The sequence below is a fragment of the Helianthus annuus genome, chromosome 15 (genome assembly GCF_002127325.2).
Source record: "Helianthus annuus cultivar XRQ/B chromosome 15, HanXRQr2.0-SUNRISE, whole genome shotgun sequence".
Lineage (NCBI taxonomy): Eukaryota > Viridiplantae > Streptophyta > Magnoliopsida > Asterales > Asteraceae > Helianthus > Helianthus annuus.
Genome location: NC_035447.2, coordinates 130,233,094 through 130,250,280, shown reverse-complemented (window position 1 = coordinate 130,250,280; position 17,187 = coordinate 130,233,094). Strand labels below are relative to the sequence as shown.

The following is a 17,187-nucleotide window of genomic DNA, read 5'->3' as shown; positions in this document are numbered from 1 at the left end:
CGGGCATGATAATTATGGATGTGTCTGTACGGGTTTCACAATCGTGTACGCTAGAGTATATTAAAGTTCCAACATTTTAAGGTATCATATATAAATTTTCTAACCTATTTGCTATTATCTTTCAAGTTACATATTGTTTTGGTTTTTATTGAATTTTCATAATTAGCATGTTAATATGAACTTTATTATGGAGGGGTGTGACAGTTGGTTAACGAGGTGTTCAAGTATATGACTTATATTATAGACGCTGCGTGTGAATATAAACAATTTTAGGTTTGTTAATTTGTTGCAAAAATGTGGTTTGAATCTGTAAATTGAGATGAGGCTATCTTACAACATTTTTACTTACAAGTTGCATCCATCTTGTATATGTAATGAGTGATGATGATTGTGTAAGATTATGAAAGAGTGAATGATCATTATTAAATGAGTAGGTTACAATATATAGGGATTACGAATAACCCTAGAAACTTAACTAAGCCCGTGGGCTCATAGTCTAATACTCCCCCGCAGTCGTAGCGGATGAAACTAGAAGCTTAGACTGAAAAACAAAAACAATAATAAACCCTAAAGAACTGTCTTCAATTTCGGTCAAAATTCCATAATCTTGCAATCTTCATTCCATAATCTTCGATACACAGTTTTGAATGATCTCGTAATCCTATAAGAGGCAACCAATACAACAATGCAGCGGCGGCTGGTAGTGGCGCGGCAGCGGATCGTAATCCTGCAGGCGGCGCGGCGAAGACCGTAGTCTAATAAGCGGCGGCGGCACGACGGCAAGGGACGGCTTGACGGAGATGCGAAATCAACAGGATGAGCCGTAGCATCATCTTTGTGGTAAGAGACTGTAAGAACACTAGTGAATCTAGAACCGAAAACGAAGCTTTATTTGAACATGAAACTGGGAAAAAAAAAGAACCGGAAACGGAAAACGAACAACGGCTGGACAGGGCAGCGGCGGCAGTGACGGCACACCGCCCTGTCTAGGGTTTTTCTCAAGTGGTGACGGCTAGGGTTTGGTTACTTGTGTGTGGCGCGACAGAAATGGTATAGAGCCTAGGCTGGCTCTGATACCATGTAAAGATAGGTTGAAGCAGCAGCCTCTGTAACTCGAGAAAAAACCTCATGTTTTCCATTATCTTGTACGAATTGGTCAGAAGTGTCTGCACTACGACCAAGCCGGTCAAATACATTCCCTGAAGGTTTGACTTTTGCAACATCTTCAGCGGCATCCACTACGGCTTTAGTGGCGACCGCCATGGGTTTAGACACTCTGGAAACTGAAGGACGCCTTTCTTCAAGTGGAGAATCATCAGTGGGTGTAGAAACTACAGACCGCAAACGCTTAAACGATGGCTCTGACGTTAAACCAGGTGGCCGTGAAGTGGCAACCGCGTCTCGGACCGCAAACTGCAGTAGCCTTCGTGACGCGCTTAGCCTTGATTGTAGCTATTGTTCTTAATAATCTATAATAAAACCACGACATTGTCGTCAAATATTAGTTGTTCTACGCAGAATTGTGTGTCAACCTTATTGTCACAACTAACGCCCTCATCCATAACTATATTCGTTTCACAATATCGAATGAAATCTTGATGGAATTGGAATGTTGATTTCACTCCTTATTTTGTTGGTTTCAACAAGAAAATGAATTGGAATTGAACAACATAATGAAGTTCCAATTCCATCCAAATTTCATTTCATTTTGCAAAACAAACACACCTAAATTACTAATCAAATTTCAATTTCTACGCGAATTCCCATTCCAATTCCATTATAATCCATAATGCATGAAACGAACAGTCGAACACTACCTAAGTGTTTCAACCAAAGATAAACATTAAGGAAGGTCTTGTCCCAGAAAATCTGAACACATACATTAATATATACATAATATGTCGAATGGTGTCAAAAAAACATACATGACACATACGTAATTTGTCGTATACAAAAAAACACAAATACTTACGAAATCAAATGAAACACAAAGAAATACATAATAATACTTACATTAACACCGTAGTTTTCAATATCTTAGTTTGGTCAAAATCAGCGATTCCTGTTGTAAGCTACATATCGTTCACGTAGCAGGGGCGGATCCAAGTGTTTTAGTGGGTGGGCGGGCGCACACCTTAAAAAATAAATTTTAGTGTATATTTTGGGAAAAAAGCCACCATTTAAATAAAAGTTTAATCATGTGCTGATGATTGTGGCTTGTGGGATGATTGGGCCTTGGGTTCAAATCGTCACGATCTACATCTGCAGTTCTACATGATCATTTGGGCTGAAAGGTCTGGGCTAATATGATTGTACGAACCCAATATGGCAATATGGTATAAAAGTTTAATCATGTGCTGATCAGCTGATGTGCATGTTGAAGCAAATTTCTCAATACACGGTTTAGAAGTAATTCAAAATTTTTTTTTTTGTTATCATATCATGGGTTTTTAAATATGTACAAATACCCGAGAAATTAAATTCATTGTTTGATGGTATATTTAAAAAAATTCAGTGTCTACTGTGGATTTTGAAAAAAAATCAGTGTATAGAGTGGTGGATCTAGATAAAACGAAGGTTTTTTTTTTTTTTTTTTTTTTTTTTTTTTTTTTTTTTGCACTTTGCCAAAAAAGTTCGAGGTGTGATATGGCCACCCCATCAACCCCCCTAGGTCCGCCCCCGACCATCAATCGTTATGACATGATATATGAATGATGATGGTGTATATCTTGTTGTGGGTTATTGCTTGGGTTCAAGCCCAAGTAGTTCAGCCAGTTAAGTCTAATCTAGGCATCTAGCCCATATAATAGTTAAGAGGTCTCTACCCTTGTATCATAGGGGTCTTCGTATCCCCCTCTTTTGGTTCTGTCTTATTCCCCCCTCTTTCCATATTTCCATACACACATTAGGATCAGTCCTATATAAAGCGTATTTAGCCTTAAAAGTATAGAAAGCCACGGGAATGTAATACATACGCGTAGACGAAGGGTATTTACGTCCATTTATGTACATAATATTAGTAAATATAAACTTAATTTATGTTATGTATGTAATTAATATTCGATTGCTATAATCATATGTATATGTAACGATGTATTTTATGAACGGTTATGTTGGTTTTGGTTGGCACCGTTTCAAACGGTTGTTACTCCCTCCAAATCCAACCGTTAACAACCGCCAATATATATATGGATTGCCGGCAAAGATAACCGGCACCAAGAAATTTCACAACCGAAATTGTCCTTTCAATACTTGTATGCAAATCCTTGTTCGCTGCATACTCACATCACAATCATCATGAATCCCCATATTCAAACAACTTCCACTGCACATGTATTCAATATCCAACAAAGTGGTATCAGAGCCACTACCGAAAGTGATGAAGATCTTAGGACGACGTCATCGACCCTGCCGTGTAAACATTGCTCCGACGAGAAGAAGGAAAGAAGATGGTTGCAGAGGAAATGTTATTACTGCAACAAACCGAGGCATCAGATTGCATCATGCAAGGCAAAAGAAAATGATGAGGCTACACAATTCATTCGTCTAGCGATCAACACAGGGACTCAACAACATAAAGAGGTAGACGATGATAAACAAAAGGATCAGAGAATGGAGTATATAGTGACCGGCACTGACGGCGGATTCTGGTCCGAAATATGGTACGTTAGTAAATCTTTTAAAAGGCACTACTCCGGAGACTTAGACATGTTCAAACAAATTAAAAGTATGTTTGATGTGGAAACACAAACCGGTGAAAATAACTTCTATTTCATAAAAGGAATAGGGGTTGTTGAATTAATGACAGGATCTGAAAGAATTCGAATACAAAGCGTCTTCTTTACTCCTGACATTGATAGGAACATACTTAGTTTGGATCAATTGATCACCCAAGGGTACACGGTTAAGTTTACAGGGGATTCATGCAAGATCTTCCCTACGTTTAATGTCCCTCTTATGAATAAGAAGAATGATATATCTGGTTTCACTAGAGAAGATGAGATTGGTGTAAGAGAGAAAGAATTAATGTTAAAGTCCGAACCGGATTATGAAAATTTCAAAACTGAATATTTAAACCAGTACTTCGAAAGCCTGAATATATCATCGAATGAACCTGATTGGAATGTCTTGATAATTCTAGCAATGCCATTCAAAGACTTCCAAGACTGCAAAGCTCTTCTAGACATGCTAGAAGATGACAGTTATGTTAGCAAATACAAGTTTTGCATAGAAAAGAAGTTTGAAGAGATGGTTGATTGGTTTCTCAAAGACAAATTAGAGATCACTACAAGACCTCTTCCGGCATATGCTGCAGATAATCAGAAAGTGGGTCTGTTGGACCTTTATGTGACTGTTAAAAGGGAGGGAGGTCACCGAAGAATAACTGAGAACAATCTGTGGGCAATGATTGCCAAAGACGTAGATTTCGAATAAAATGAAGGAGAATTTATGAGACTAGTGTATGTTATGTACTTAGATGTACTAGTTTACTAATATAAATTCAAATCAACCCAACAAGCGGTAGCCGAGAAGGAAATCAAGGAAGATGTTGCAGAACCGAGACGAAGCAAGAGCTTAGACAAGGACGAAGGAACGAGCAGGCATGTTGGAGCAGAACGAGATGGAGCGGATGAAGAGCACTATGCTTTCTTCGCTGGAAACGATTGGTATGGACTCAAAAGGCTGCAACGAAGGAAGAAGTTCGATTTCAAGTGGGCTGAGAAAGCCGTTAATGAAGCCAATGACAGCGTGATAATGCACTCTCGGAGGAAAAATTAAGTTTATGGGGAGTGTATTAGTAAATATAAACTTAATTTATGTTATGTATGTAATTAATATTCGATTGCTATAATCATATGTATATGTATATGTAACGATGTATTTTATGAACGGTTATGTTGGTTTTGGTTGGCACCGTTTCAAACGGTTGTTACTCCCTCCAAATCCAACCGTTAACAACCGCCAATATATATATGGATTGCCGGCAAAGATAACCGACACCAAGACATTTCACAACCGAAATTGTCCTTTCAATACTTGTCTGCAAATCCTTGTTCGCTGCATACTCACATCACAATCATCATGAATCCTCATATTCAAACAACTTCCGCTGCACATGTATTCAATATCCAACACATAAGTTACTGGCATAAATGGCCACCCCATGTAAAATGGGATAATCACCACATTAGCTTTAACCATTAAATTGCTATGATCAATAGCTCATATTGCATCCTATACTTTGTTGGAAAAAAATCACTTTTGTATTTGATTCGCCATCTACATGCTAACAAAGTTCATGAATACATGACTTTCTCTACCATTTAGAACTACATCATGAGGTGTTTATTAGAATAAATCTTTAGTAGTCTTACTATGGCTTCTTACTAAATCTCACTCACTACCATCACCTCTGGAATAACATTACTCAAGTATTCGCTATCAAGCTTTGGCTCTCACATACCAATGTTCTAATAACTAATTATAAAGATGCTATTCACCACTTTGATCTTCTTTTCCGAATGAGAGAGCTATTTGAACAATAGTGTGTGATGTTAAATGTCTTTAAGAAGCATCCAAAACATATTGTTTAATATTTCATTTTCTATGATACTCTCCCTTTGGGTACAAACTTTCTTAATTCTCTCCATTCTGAAGAATTAAAAATAGAAGAACTCGATTTCAAGAGTCCCAATTAGAAGAACATGTAGGGAATGATGTTGTTTTTTATTATTATTATTATTATTATTATTATTATTATTATTATTATTATTATTATTATTATTATTATTATTATTATTATTATTATTATTTTATTATTAATTTGAAGTTGTCATGAACAGTAACGTTTTAGTTTATTTTATTATTTAACGTTAGTTTTTTATTATATTTATTATTATTTTATTGTTATAACTAATTATTATAATAATTAATTTATTTTATCCCTTTATTATATATATTATACCCTTCTAACACGTTTAACTTTTCAATAATTTGATTTTTCTCTGATTACTTGCATTCTTTTGCTTAAGAAAAACTAAATACGAAGTTGTGTTTGATTTTTTTTCTCGACGTTTCTATATAAATTTTATTAAAAGCGCGGTTATGTTTGAAATATAGTTTTTTTTTGGTATCATGTGCTATACCAAGTGTCCGTGTCACAACGGTTCCATGATGAACTGAATCAACACCGACTAAACCACGTCGATACCAGTATTAGTATAATCGGTATATACTTACAAAAATTTACGTTTTTAGCTCATCTGTTTTTATTTAGTTTGATTTCCATCCGATATCTCGCGTCCAATATCTTTTTTATAAAGTAGAATACAATACTGTGTATAAAAAAATCTCGCCACCAAAACCGACAATGATATCGGTATTGCTATAGTTATTATAGGAACCGACACATATATTCGTTTTTTTATGATTTTTAATGTAAAACACATTATTTTGAACATATCGTGACTTTAAACAGAGTGTCAGTTTCATAACGAATTGAACAAAACTAACGGAATTTTCGCCGCATCGCGCGGGCAAATCCACCTAGTTATTATTATTATTATTATTATTATTATTATTATTTACTTTTACTTTTACAACAAAAGATATTACAACAAGATCAGAGTTGGAATGATGTCATATAAATATGATACTTATCGATAACTTTCTTTATAAAGTAAAAATACAAAGGCAATACTACCTACTATAGTTTATCACAGTACTATACATGTTAATATTTTGTTAACAAAAACTAATGTAATAACGAACCATTGGACATCATTTCAAGGCATTATAACCCAGTTTATTATATATCAGAAGAACCCAATTATTTATTATGCAATGCCGGATTATAAGCACCTTTTTTAAATTTCACTAGGAGTCAATAGTGGCGGAGTTGGAAAATATTTTCAAGGGGTGCAAACGAGGAGTTTAACTAAATTTTCAAGAGATGCGATCAGAATTTTGCTCTATAAAATACCCTATTTTTTTCAAGGGGTGTGTCTGCCCACTCAGGGCTCTACGCCTTTACCTGGTTCCACCCCTGGGAGTCATTTCCAAATAATAGAGCTTGAATGCTCGGTGATAAAAATCAAACTCTATAACATTCAAATATGAATTAAACATGTAATATAGTACGGTTGCTAAGTAAAAAAACAGGACTCCATTTATATTTAAATTGCCTCTTAAAACGCAATAGAGCCATATATTTTTTTTAATAGCCAAGCTTTATTATATTTTCTAATTTACATTTTATATTATATGTGGAGTCGGGTCTTTTTAAACTAAATTCTTTTTTTTTGTTGGACACGGAATTCTATATACATGCATATTAAACTCGTTTTATCTTAAAAACGTTTTTATTTAATTAACTATTGACCAATGGTCATACCATTTATTTTTTTCCTGATTTTACAATAGTGTATTTTTCTATTTTAAATGAAATAACGAAATTATGTAAGTACTAAGAGAAAGTACCTTTCAATTCATTGTAAACAAAAATATATACAACATGAAAATTAACCAACTTTCATCGATGTATTTAACTATATGAGCTACTAAAATATTATAAACTAGGGTATTTCTCCGCGCGTTGCGGCGGTACGTGACCGCGAACATTCGATGGGTATTGGCTTGATTCGTTACGGTACCGGTACGATACATGCACTCGGTATAAAAATCAACGTGTGTTTTACATTGTCCGAAAATAATAAAACAACATTGGTACCGACACCAATGTTCGAACGGTATCAATCAGTTTAGATCGTAATGATACTGTTACCGATATTCATTTATCGCCGCAGACAAAATTATATATATAAAAGATCTATTATTGAAATTGAAAACCATATTTATAGCATACACGTTTATCTTATATTATATAATATAAAAAAGAACATAAAAGAAATATATGAATTATATATATTATAAAAGAAAACTAATAATATTAAAATATTATTTATATACTAAAAGAAAATTAATAATATTAAATTACTATTAAAAAGTACTTACATATTCATGAACACTTGAAAATAATATGTATAATATGTATAATATCATCACTTAACTGGATTTAAATTGTAAACTAATACTGATATTTTTTTTTGAACGGCAAAGAACAACGTGCTAACCACCGAGACATCGGATGCTGTGGCCAAGGTCGATTACTCGACCGCCGCCAGCCTCTTGGCTCTCCTAGATGCGTGGAAACCCAACCTCCACCCATCCGAAGGCACGACAGTGGAATAATCGGTAAAACCTCGCCTCCCATCCAAGACGAACCGGCGCCACCTGTATTTGCCCTTTACCTAGATACCACAGAAAATAATAAAAAGAGTAGGAGTTAAACCTGGATCACAAGAAACACCAAATTTTTCTCCAAACACTTCACTATTACCTCATTGACACTAATACTGTGTTAAACTGTAAACTAATATTAGTATATTACATCGATCTTGGAAATCATATTAACAACGATCTTGGAAATCATATTAACAAGAATCTTCTCTTTTCATCCATCATCCATCCACTAACCAGAAAAGGCAAATCAACCCTGAATATGTTTCGAGTTAACCAAGAAGATATGCTCTCTTATCTATGTGTGTCTTGCCCACACCTTTGATTCCAAACGCTATATTTTATTATATACTTCCCTCACTAGCTAAAACATAATATTTTAAATTTATTTTTAAATGAAAAATATATGTATATATAGAATTCAAATCAATCCTACGAGTTATGAGAATTTAGAGAATTCGGTTTTTATCGTGCGAGTTTTGCCCCTATTTTTTGCATACTCCTAGACCTTACAAAGACGGCTATAAAAAATTCGAAGTGATGTTTCCGACCCTTTACAGCTGTTGTAAAAGCTGATGACATTAGCTTTACAGTATTTACGGATGGTGTAAATGAAAAAAAAATATTTTTTTTTTGGAAAATTTGATATTTTATAAAGATTTTTGGTAATTTTATTTTTGTAAAACCTTCTTGCAAGGTCGAGTTCTCTAAGTTCTCACAACTCGTAAAAAACTCGATCTTTCCGTGCGAGTTTTGCTCCAATTTTTTCACACCCATAGATTAAAATGTTACAAAAGACTGTTGTAAGAAAATTCAGAATTTTTTTAAAGTTGTGTTTTTCAGCCCCTTATAGCAGCTGTAAAAAACTGATAACATAAGTATGATCATATCAGGGCCGGCTATGAGGGTGTGCGGGGAGAACTTCCGCACAGGGCCCGTGATTTCGAGGGGCACGTGTTTTTTTAAACTGATATATATATATATATATATGTTACTAAATAGAAACCGAATTAAACAATATACATAAAATGATCTTTGGTGCAGTGGCGGCGTGTTTTGGTTAGTTCTTTGGGCCCGGTGAGACCCGGGTTCGAGTCCCTTGGTTCACTTCTTTTTTATATTGAGTTTCATTTAACAGTTTCCAATAATTGCACAACTGGTCCCTGCACTTAAAAGTTCTAAAGAATTACCAAATCAGTCCCTTCAATTAGGAAATTAGTTTAATCTAAAATTTATAACTAGGTTAGTTATTTCTTTTGTAATTATTAACGGGACTAACAAGTTTCATTCATAAAATTAATATTTTAAACCCGAAAAAACTAGTTATAGTAACTTCTAAATACGCGACATCTAATATAAATAAAAAAAAGTTCGTTTAGGATCCGGTTTTCAAAACGGATGGGTATCGGAGATTCATTTTTGGCGGATGTTACACATTGTTTATCGAATAATACGATTTTGTCATTTTCGTAAATGCCTTGTTTATCGTTAAGATATAAGGGCACATTTTTTTGACCTCGAACAAGGTACATGAATTCTCAGAGACGCCACTAGATCATATCACTTTTTATATCATTTACGGCAGCCGTAAATGAAAAAAATATTTTTAAAAAGTTGATTTTTTTTAGAATTTTTGATAATCAGAAGGCTAGCAAGAGATTCAAATTAGACAAATGCATGAAAAAGTAAAAAAGAAAATGAAAAACACATAACTAAAAACAATCCTTAATAATTAAAGCACACATACATAATATTAACAAACCATATTCATATACCACACCCAAATCACCAGAATTAAAGTTAACCACAAACCCTAGCTATATTTTAACCTCTTAAACATGAATAATTAAGAAATTAACAAAACAAAAAGAAATGAAAGATTCTTGATTTAATGATAAGCACCATTAGCTGCTGCTAGATCAGACCATGGTAGGGTTTGGTTCCAAAACCCTAAATCACCACCTGCAAGAACTGGAGCAGAATCCAAAATAGTTGAACTAGATGTTGATGCTGATGTCAGGCTGGCCACATTACTACCCAAGATCAAAGGTACAGTTTCATCATGATGGTAGTAGTTTGCTGTAGATGATCTCAACCGTTGGTTTTGATTAACAGCTTGATCATGACCATTGGTCATGATCCCTTGATCTTGATCTTGATGTTGGTTTTGATGATCTTGTTGATTATTTCTCCACAAAGAACTGCATAAAGATTCAAACCCTAGACTACCCATGTGTGATCCACCCATAAAGTTGTGATCTTTCATGTGGGTTAGTGAGTTTGATGTGAAATTAGGGTTAGGGTTTTGTGTAGCTCTGAATAATGAAAGTAGATGAGATGTTTGTGGTGGACCAGACCATATTATTGGGTTATTGTGACTGGATTGATCAAGTTCAAATCCATGCATGAAACTAGACTTTCCAAGCTCAGATGACACTACAGATTTCAGTTTTCCGGAGGTGGAGATAGGTTTTCCTACGGTGGTTGCTATGGTGGTTCCTTTATTTTTCCGGCAGCCACCGCCGATGGGGACATTGCGGAGGGCCCCACCTTTGGTCCAGTAACGCCTGCAAGTCTTGCAGAAGTGGCGAGGTTGAGTGAGGTTGTTGAAAGATGAGAAGTAATTCTCATTCATATGTTCGCGATATATTGGGCCAGTTATCTGGGCTTGTTACGGCTTGTTACATTGTTTCATTGTTTCATAGTGGGCCTCCTGTTATGATAGTGGGCCTATACGGTCTTGTTTGTTATATTTTGTTACAACAGTTTTATGGTGCAGCTGAGAAGTCTAAGGGGTTCCTTGTAAATATTGAAGGGCTTTTATGTAAGTTCATTGGCTGGAGATATAAAAGGGCTGTGATGTGTTCTAGGGTTTCATTATTGTCTTCCCCAAAATTTGATCGTGCTCTCGTGTGCAATATGATCAAATGTATTAGCCAGGCTGCATAAGACAATCTTCTTTAAGATTATTTGAAGCTGTTGGATTATTCATAGTTGCTGTACATCAGTGTTTCTTCACGTCGTTCAGGAGATTAGTTCCTTCTTCCCTGTTCTTTGTTTGTATCCTTTGTTTTTTTGGTTTCTGTTGATAGATCTTTGATAAGTCTGATGATCGGTTGTGATCATCGTTTCTACACATCTGATTGTTTGTATCAGATGAGTATTGTTCTGTATTTTGTTAACAGATCTTACCATTTGTAAGATCTAGGGTTTGGGGGTGTTTTTTGGTTTGGGTTAAATAATAAAGTTTTACGTCACGTTTTTGTCGCTCCTCTTGTGTTTTGTGTTATTTTCACTATTTGTATAGATTGTTCATGCCATTTTGACATGGTATCAGAGCCAAGGCTCCGATCTATGGTTGATACTGGTTCTGGTGTTCTTCCGCTGTAATTGTTGATTGTTTTTTTGTTTGTAGATCTGAATCCCTAACTTGCTTATTCTCGTAATTCTTGACAGTTGATTGTTTTTTTGTTTGTAGATCTGAATCCCTAACTTGCTTATTCTCGTAATTCTTGACATTTTTTTGTGTTCATTGAGAGCTCTCGTGTGAGCTTATTCTTGTTGTGATTACGGCAGTTTATTATGTTGATAGTCTGCAACTAGAGTTGTGAGTGGTTCATAGGTCTGTTGATCTTGTGTGTTGATTGTCAAGGGTTTGTGTATATAGTAAAGTTTCTCATTATTGTTCTTTAAGTTTTAGAGGTTCAAGTGCTACGGATTAGGGTTTTGTACTTTGTAACCCTAGGTTCTCTTGAGTCTGTTTTTTTTGGTATCACTGTGTTCTCATGTTTTGATCTGAATCTGTTTTTGTTATTTTATTGTGTCTGTTCTGTTTGATCTTTTTTTTAAGTGTGTGCAGGTTTAGATCTTGTAAGATCTGTTCGGATTCCGTGTCACACAAACTCTAATTAGGGTTTGTTGATATTGAAGAAGGAGATATCTTGTCTTCTGTTTGTTGAAGACCTGTGTTGGTCTCTGAATCCCTAGAAGATTCAGGGCAAACTGACCAGGTTTGTCTCTATTGATTGTTGCTTGATCAGTTCTGGTGGTTCATGTAAACTACGATTCTGATCTCTCTTGGAGTTATAAGCACTCTCTGTAAGATTTTTCCATTTATTTCCTGTTGTTGAAATAGTTGATGCCGGGGTAATGAGGACCGGTCTATTTGTGGTCTTCTTGTCATTTTTTTGGTTTTTAGGTTTTATAGGAGTAGTCGTGGCTCCTGAGTAAAGGCTTGTCCAGGCACCATAGAGTGACGAACCTGGAATCTGGTCCCTGACTCAGTTTCGCCTTAGGTTTGTTTGGTCTGTCTGTCTGTTAGCTTGTGTTTTCCTGCTTATATTGTGTTCATTTATATGTTTTTTTGTCTTGGTTTTTTTGTCTTAAATTTTTTTTATTTTTTGAAAGAGTTTATCACATGTTGAGTCTTGTTCTGTGTGTATTAGTCTTGAGCTTGTTGTTGATGTGTTCTTAGATCCATGTTTGTGTTAATTCAGGCTATATATATGATCCTTGTTGTGTATGTTGTTCAGGCTGTATATGTGATCTTATCTTTGATTACTTTAGAGGGTTAGGTTTTGTAAGTCATTCCAGTTTGAGTATATTCTGAGTTTATTATGTCTCTTGAATCTTGTATGATTATTGAATGGTCATGTTTTCTATTGCATGTTTATCATTCGTTCTCGATGTCATATATGAGGTTAGACTTTGTGTTTGTATTGCCTTGTTTTGTCTATGTGTATGCCATTTTTTTTAACTAATTACCTTAGTGAGTTTTCTAGGATTGCATACGTGATTCTGTTTGAATTCTTCTGTGATATTTGTTTTTTTTTAATGGTGTTCTTTAGCATGGTTTATGTTCCTAAAAAATTGTTAACAAACGCTAGTCTACTCGTGATTGGGATTTATTGTCATACTATGAGCTTCAAACAAGTTTCAAGAAAGATCGGCTAAGCTCAAAATCATCTTATTGAAGTCAATGGTTTTTTTTTAAAAAAACTAGCATGTTGTGTGCGTCGTTGTTGTTTGTTTCGTTCGTTGCTGCTCATTTCTTATCATTGAAATAAAAGTGGAGAAATGTATATTCCGGGTTGGAATTTATTATTTTTTTAAAATGTATCTTTAAATCTTTAAAATTGGGTAAGAAAGGAGTGTTCTATGGTTTTTTTTAGTTTGTCAGTTTAGTCCATTCTTGTTATAGTTTGGGAGAATCAAGTTTCTGTTGTGTGTTCTGATCTAGTAGAAGTGTTTCTGGTGGTTGAAGTGTTTGGGTCTAAGCAAGTATTTGTTAGCTTCTGTGTCTAGTCTTGTTTTGTTATCTTAAAGTGCTATGCTTTGAATTTGTTCACTGGGTTATCTCTTGTACGAATTGATGTTCATGGTTTTTTGTCAATTTATCGCCTTTGTTTATTGTGTTTTGTACATGTCATAGCATTGATGTCATACCTTGGTACTATATATAAGATTGGGAGGTATGTAGAATGTGATACTATCAATATGATCCAATCTTATTCTAATATGATCATGTTTGTTAAGTTTTTTTGTGTAGTAAAAGTAAAGGTTTTGTAACAGTAACTTGGATTTGTCCTGTTCGGCGTGTTTTAAAATCCCCAAATTTGATTAAACTGGAAAACATTCTTTGAGTTTACGAGTTCTGACACATTATGTCTATTCTTTGAGTTTACGAGTTCTGACACATTATGTCTTAATAGTGTTTTTTTTCTTGATTCTTTATACTCGTGTGGGTAGTTGAAGGTTTTTTTTTGTTGTTGGTTTTGTTGATGTTTGTTTTGGCTATAGTTGTGTTTGATCATTTTTTCATGCATTGTTTTTAGTCAAAAATTGTTTTTTGATTGGAAGGTTGTTATCTTGTTCAAGATTGTTTCTTGAATTATGTTCTATCTTGTCTAAGAGTTATTGTCTCTTGTTATATGGTTAGGTGAATCATGTGGTTCGAGTGTTTCTAACCAGTTGTGTTGTTTCAAGATTGTTCTTGGATGTGTTTTACAGCCTTGTTTATCTCTTTGGTAGGTGAGATGTTTCTTTATCTAGTTGAAAAAGTTCTCTGTTTTTTATTCTCCTAGGGGTTTTTTAGCTGTAAAATTGATATGTAACATAGAATTGTGTGATTCTAAGTTTTGTCATAACTGTGTTTTGAATCGTGTGATTCAAAAGTTTCAGACATCGTTTTGAATTGTATAGAGATTTATATCTCTTTGTTTTTTATCAGATATGTTTCTTGAATTATGATAGAATCATGTGGTTCTTCATTCTTTGTACTATTAGTATTGTATCTGAAAGTTGTTTTGTATGGGGATTTGTAATTCCATGTTTGATACTCATGTTTGCGAGTTTTGTATTTGTTGTGAAAGTCGTGTGGCTTTATGATTGTCAGATGTGTATCTGATTATGTTATGCATTTGGTATGGCTCTTGTGATTTTGTATTTGTTGTGGAGTTGTAAAAAGTTTTTTGCTTTATTCAAATTATCTTTGAGTTCTTCACACGAATTGTTTTTTGGACTTGGTTCTGAATTCTTAGAATCGTATGATTTGTTATTTTCAGTCTTTGTTCCGAGTTATGTTGTCTCGTGTGAGATATGTTATTCTGATTGCAAAATGTGTATTCTGTGGTTAATCAGAATTTGTTTGGCTGCATCTTATTGTCTTGCGTATGTCTCTTTATTCTTAGCCTTGTGTGTGGACGTTAAATCATGTGATTTTTTTGTTCTTTAGGCTAGAATTGTTGTCTTATATAGAAGTGTATACTTCTCATATATCAGTGTTGTATGAATCTTGTGGTTCGTGCCTGTTGTGGTGTTAGCCTTGTATATTTCTCTTATGTAAGAGATATTGTTTGTTGGTTATTAAAGCATGTGATTGTGTTTTTTGCCAGAGTTTGTGTAGGCTATCATTGTTGTCTAGTGTTCTTAGTTAGAACAGTTTATCTGTCTTGTTGACTGATTTTTATAGAGTGTTCTTTGATTTGTTATTGATATTTGTGTTACTTCAAGGAATCTCTTGTCTCATCTTATTGTATAGTTGAATACTTGTTTGTCCAAGTTAGAATTTTGTTTATAGAAATCTTACATGTTTTATTTGTTTCTCTATATTGTCTATATGGCTCATTTACAGGTGAACTTGTTTGTATTTTGACTTGTTTTTTAAAAAAAAAAAGGAAAAAACTTGGTAGTTTAGACATGTTTGCCTCATGAATGAAGGGGGCGTGTTAAAAGTGTCTTTAAGATTGTCATTCATGTTGTAACATGATCTTATGTGATCAATGGGTATTGTTTCTTATATAGTGTATGGATGATGGGTTGATAAAGATGTTCAAACATATGAATGAAGGGGGGATGTTGAAAGATGAGAAGTAATTCTCATTCATATGTTCGCGATATATTGGGCCAGTTATCTGGGCTTGTTACGGCTTGTTACATTGTTTCATTGTTTCATAGTGGGCCTCCTGTTATGATAGTGGGCCTATACGGTCTTGTTTGTTATATTTTGTTACAACAGTTTTATGGTGCAGCTGAGAAGTCTAAGGGGTTCCTTGTAAATATTGAAGGGCTTTTATGTAAGTTCATTGGCTGGAGATATAAAAGGGCTGTGATGTGTTCTAGGGTTTCATTATTGTCTTCCCCAAAATTTGATCGTGCTCTCGTGTGCAATATGATCAAATGTATTAGCCAGGCTGCATAAGACAATCTTCTTTAAGATTATTTGAAGCTGTTGGATTATTCATAGTTGCTGTACATCAGTGTTTCTTCACGTCGTTCAGGAGATTAGTTCCTTCTTCCCTGTTCTTTGTTTGTATCCTTTGTTTTTTTGGTTTCTGTTGATAGATCTTTGATAAGTCTGATGATCGGTTGTGATCATCGTTTCTACACATCTGATTGTTTGTATCAGATGAGTATTGTTCTGTATTTTGTTAACAGATCTTACCATTTGTAAGATCTAGGGTTTGGGGGTGTTTTTTGGTTTGGGTTAAATAATAAAGTTTTACGTCACGTTTTTGTCGCTCCTCTTGTGTTTTGTGTTATTTTCACTATTTGTATAGATTGTTCATGCCATTTTGACAGAGGTTGTAGTTGTTGTAGTAGCAAAACTTTGTGTGGGAGGAGTCACACCGTGGACATCTTAGCTTCTGGTGGTCGGAGGTGGTGGGGGTGGGGATGGGTGCGGTGGTTGTGGTGGTGGTGGTGGTGGTGGCGGTGGTAGTGGAAGAAGAGGGTGAGGGTGAAAGTGAGTGTGAGGCTTCAATGGGTGTAGAAATGGGAAGATTTATGTCTTGATTTAGAAGTCCAGCAGCACTTGCACCAAATAGTTCTTGGATCATCTTTAACTTTCTTGATTAGAAGATGAGGTTAAAGAAAGAAACAAGAAAAGGCTACAAAGTTGGATTGTTTGTACTTTCTGAGATGAGAATTATGTGTGTGTGAGAGAGAGAGAGAGAGAGATGTGGAAACAAGAGTTGCCTTTGTTGTTTGAATGGCTTTTGTTAAAAGAACAAGGAGATTCAAGATTTAAAGGATGAGAGGGTTCAAGCTTTAATAGAGTGAAAGCAAAAGAGTGGAGAAGGGTATGTTGATTGTACTTCCTTAGAAAATACATTAAATATTCTTTTAACAAGTTCGTAAATATGTTATAACTTCAACATTTTTTAACGGCTTTAAACTATATATATATAAGATTAGGTTCAAGAGTGAACACTAGTGTAGCTTGTGAAGTAAACTAAGTGAACTAATCCTAGCCATACACGTGTGTAGATCAATGACAAGGATTTGATGTTGAAATACACTAGTGTATTTTACGATTTGATGATAAGATCCTGGCCATACACGTGTGTGTAGATCAATGGCCAGGATTTGTTCACTCAGTTCGTAAACACA

At 34.7% G+C, this 17,187-nt stretch overlaps 1 protein-coding gene across 1 annotated transcript; it reads right to left on the bottom strand.

Moving 5' to 3' along the window:
- Positions 1 to 10,046: 10,046 nt before the first annotated feature.
- On the bottom strand, positions 10,047 to 16,821 carry LOC110912442 (dof zinc finger protein DOF3.2-like). Its single transcript, XM_022157153.2, has 2 exons — positions 16,385 to 16,821; positions 10,047 to 10,905 (listed from the first exon to the last, which is right to left on the bottom strand). Exons 1-2 carry the CDS (start codon positions 16,632 to 16,634, stop codon positions 10,187 to 10,189), a joined length of 969 nt encoding a protein of 322 aa, XP_022012845.1. The 5' UTR covers positions 16,635 to 16,821; the 3' UTR covers positions 10,047 to 10,186.
- Positions 16,822 to 17,187: the final 366 nt, after the last annotated feature.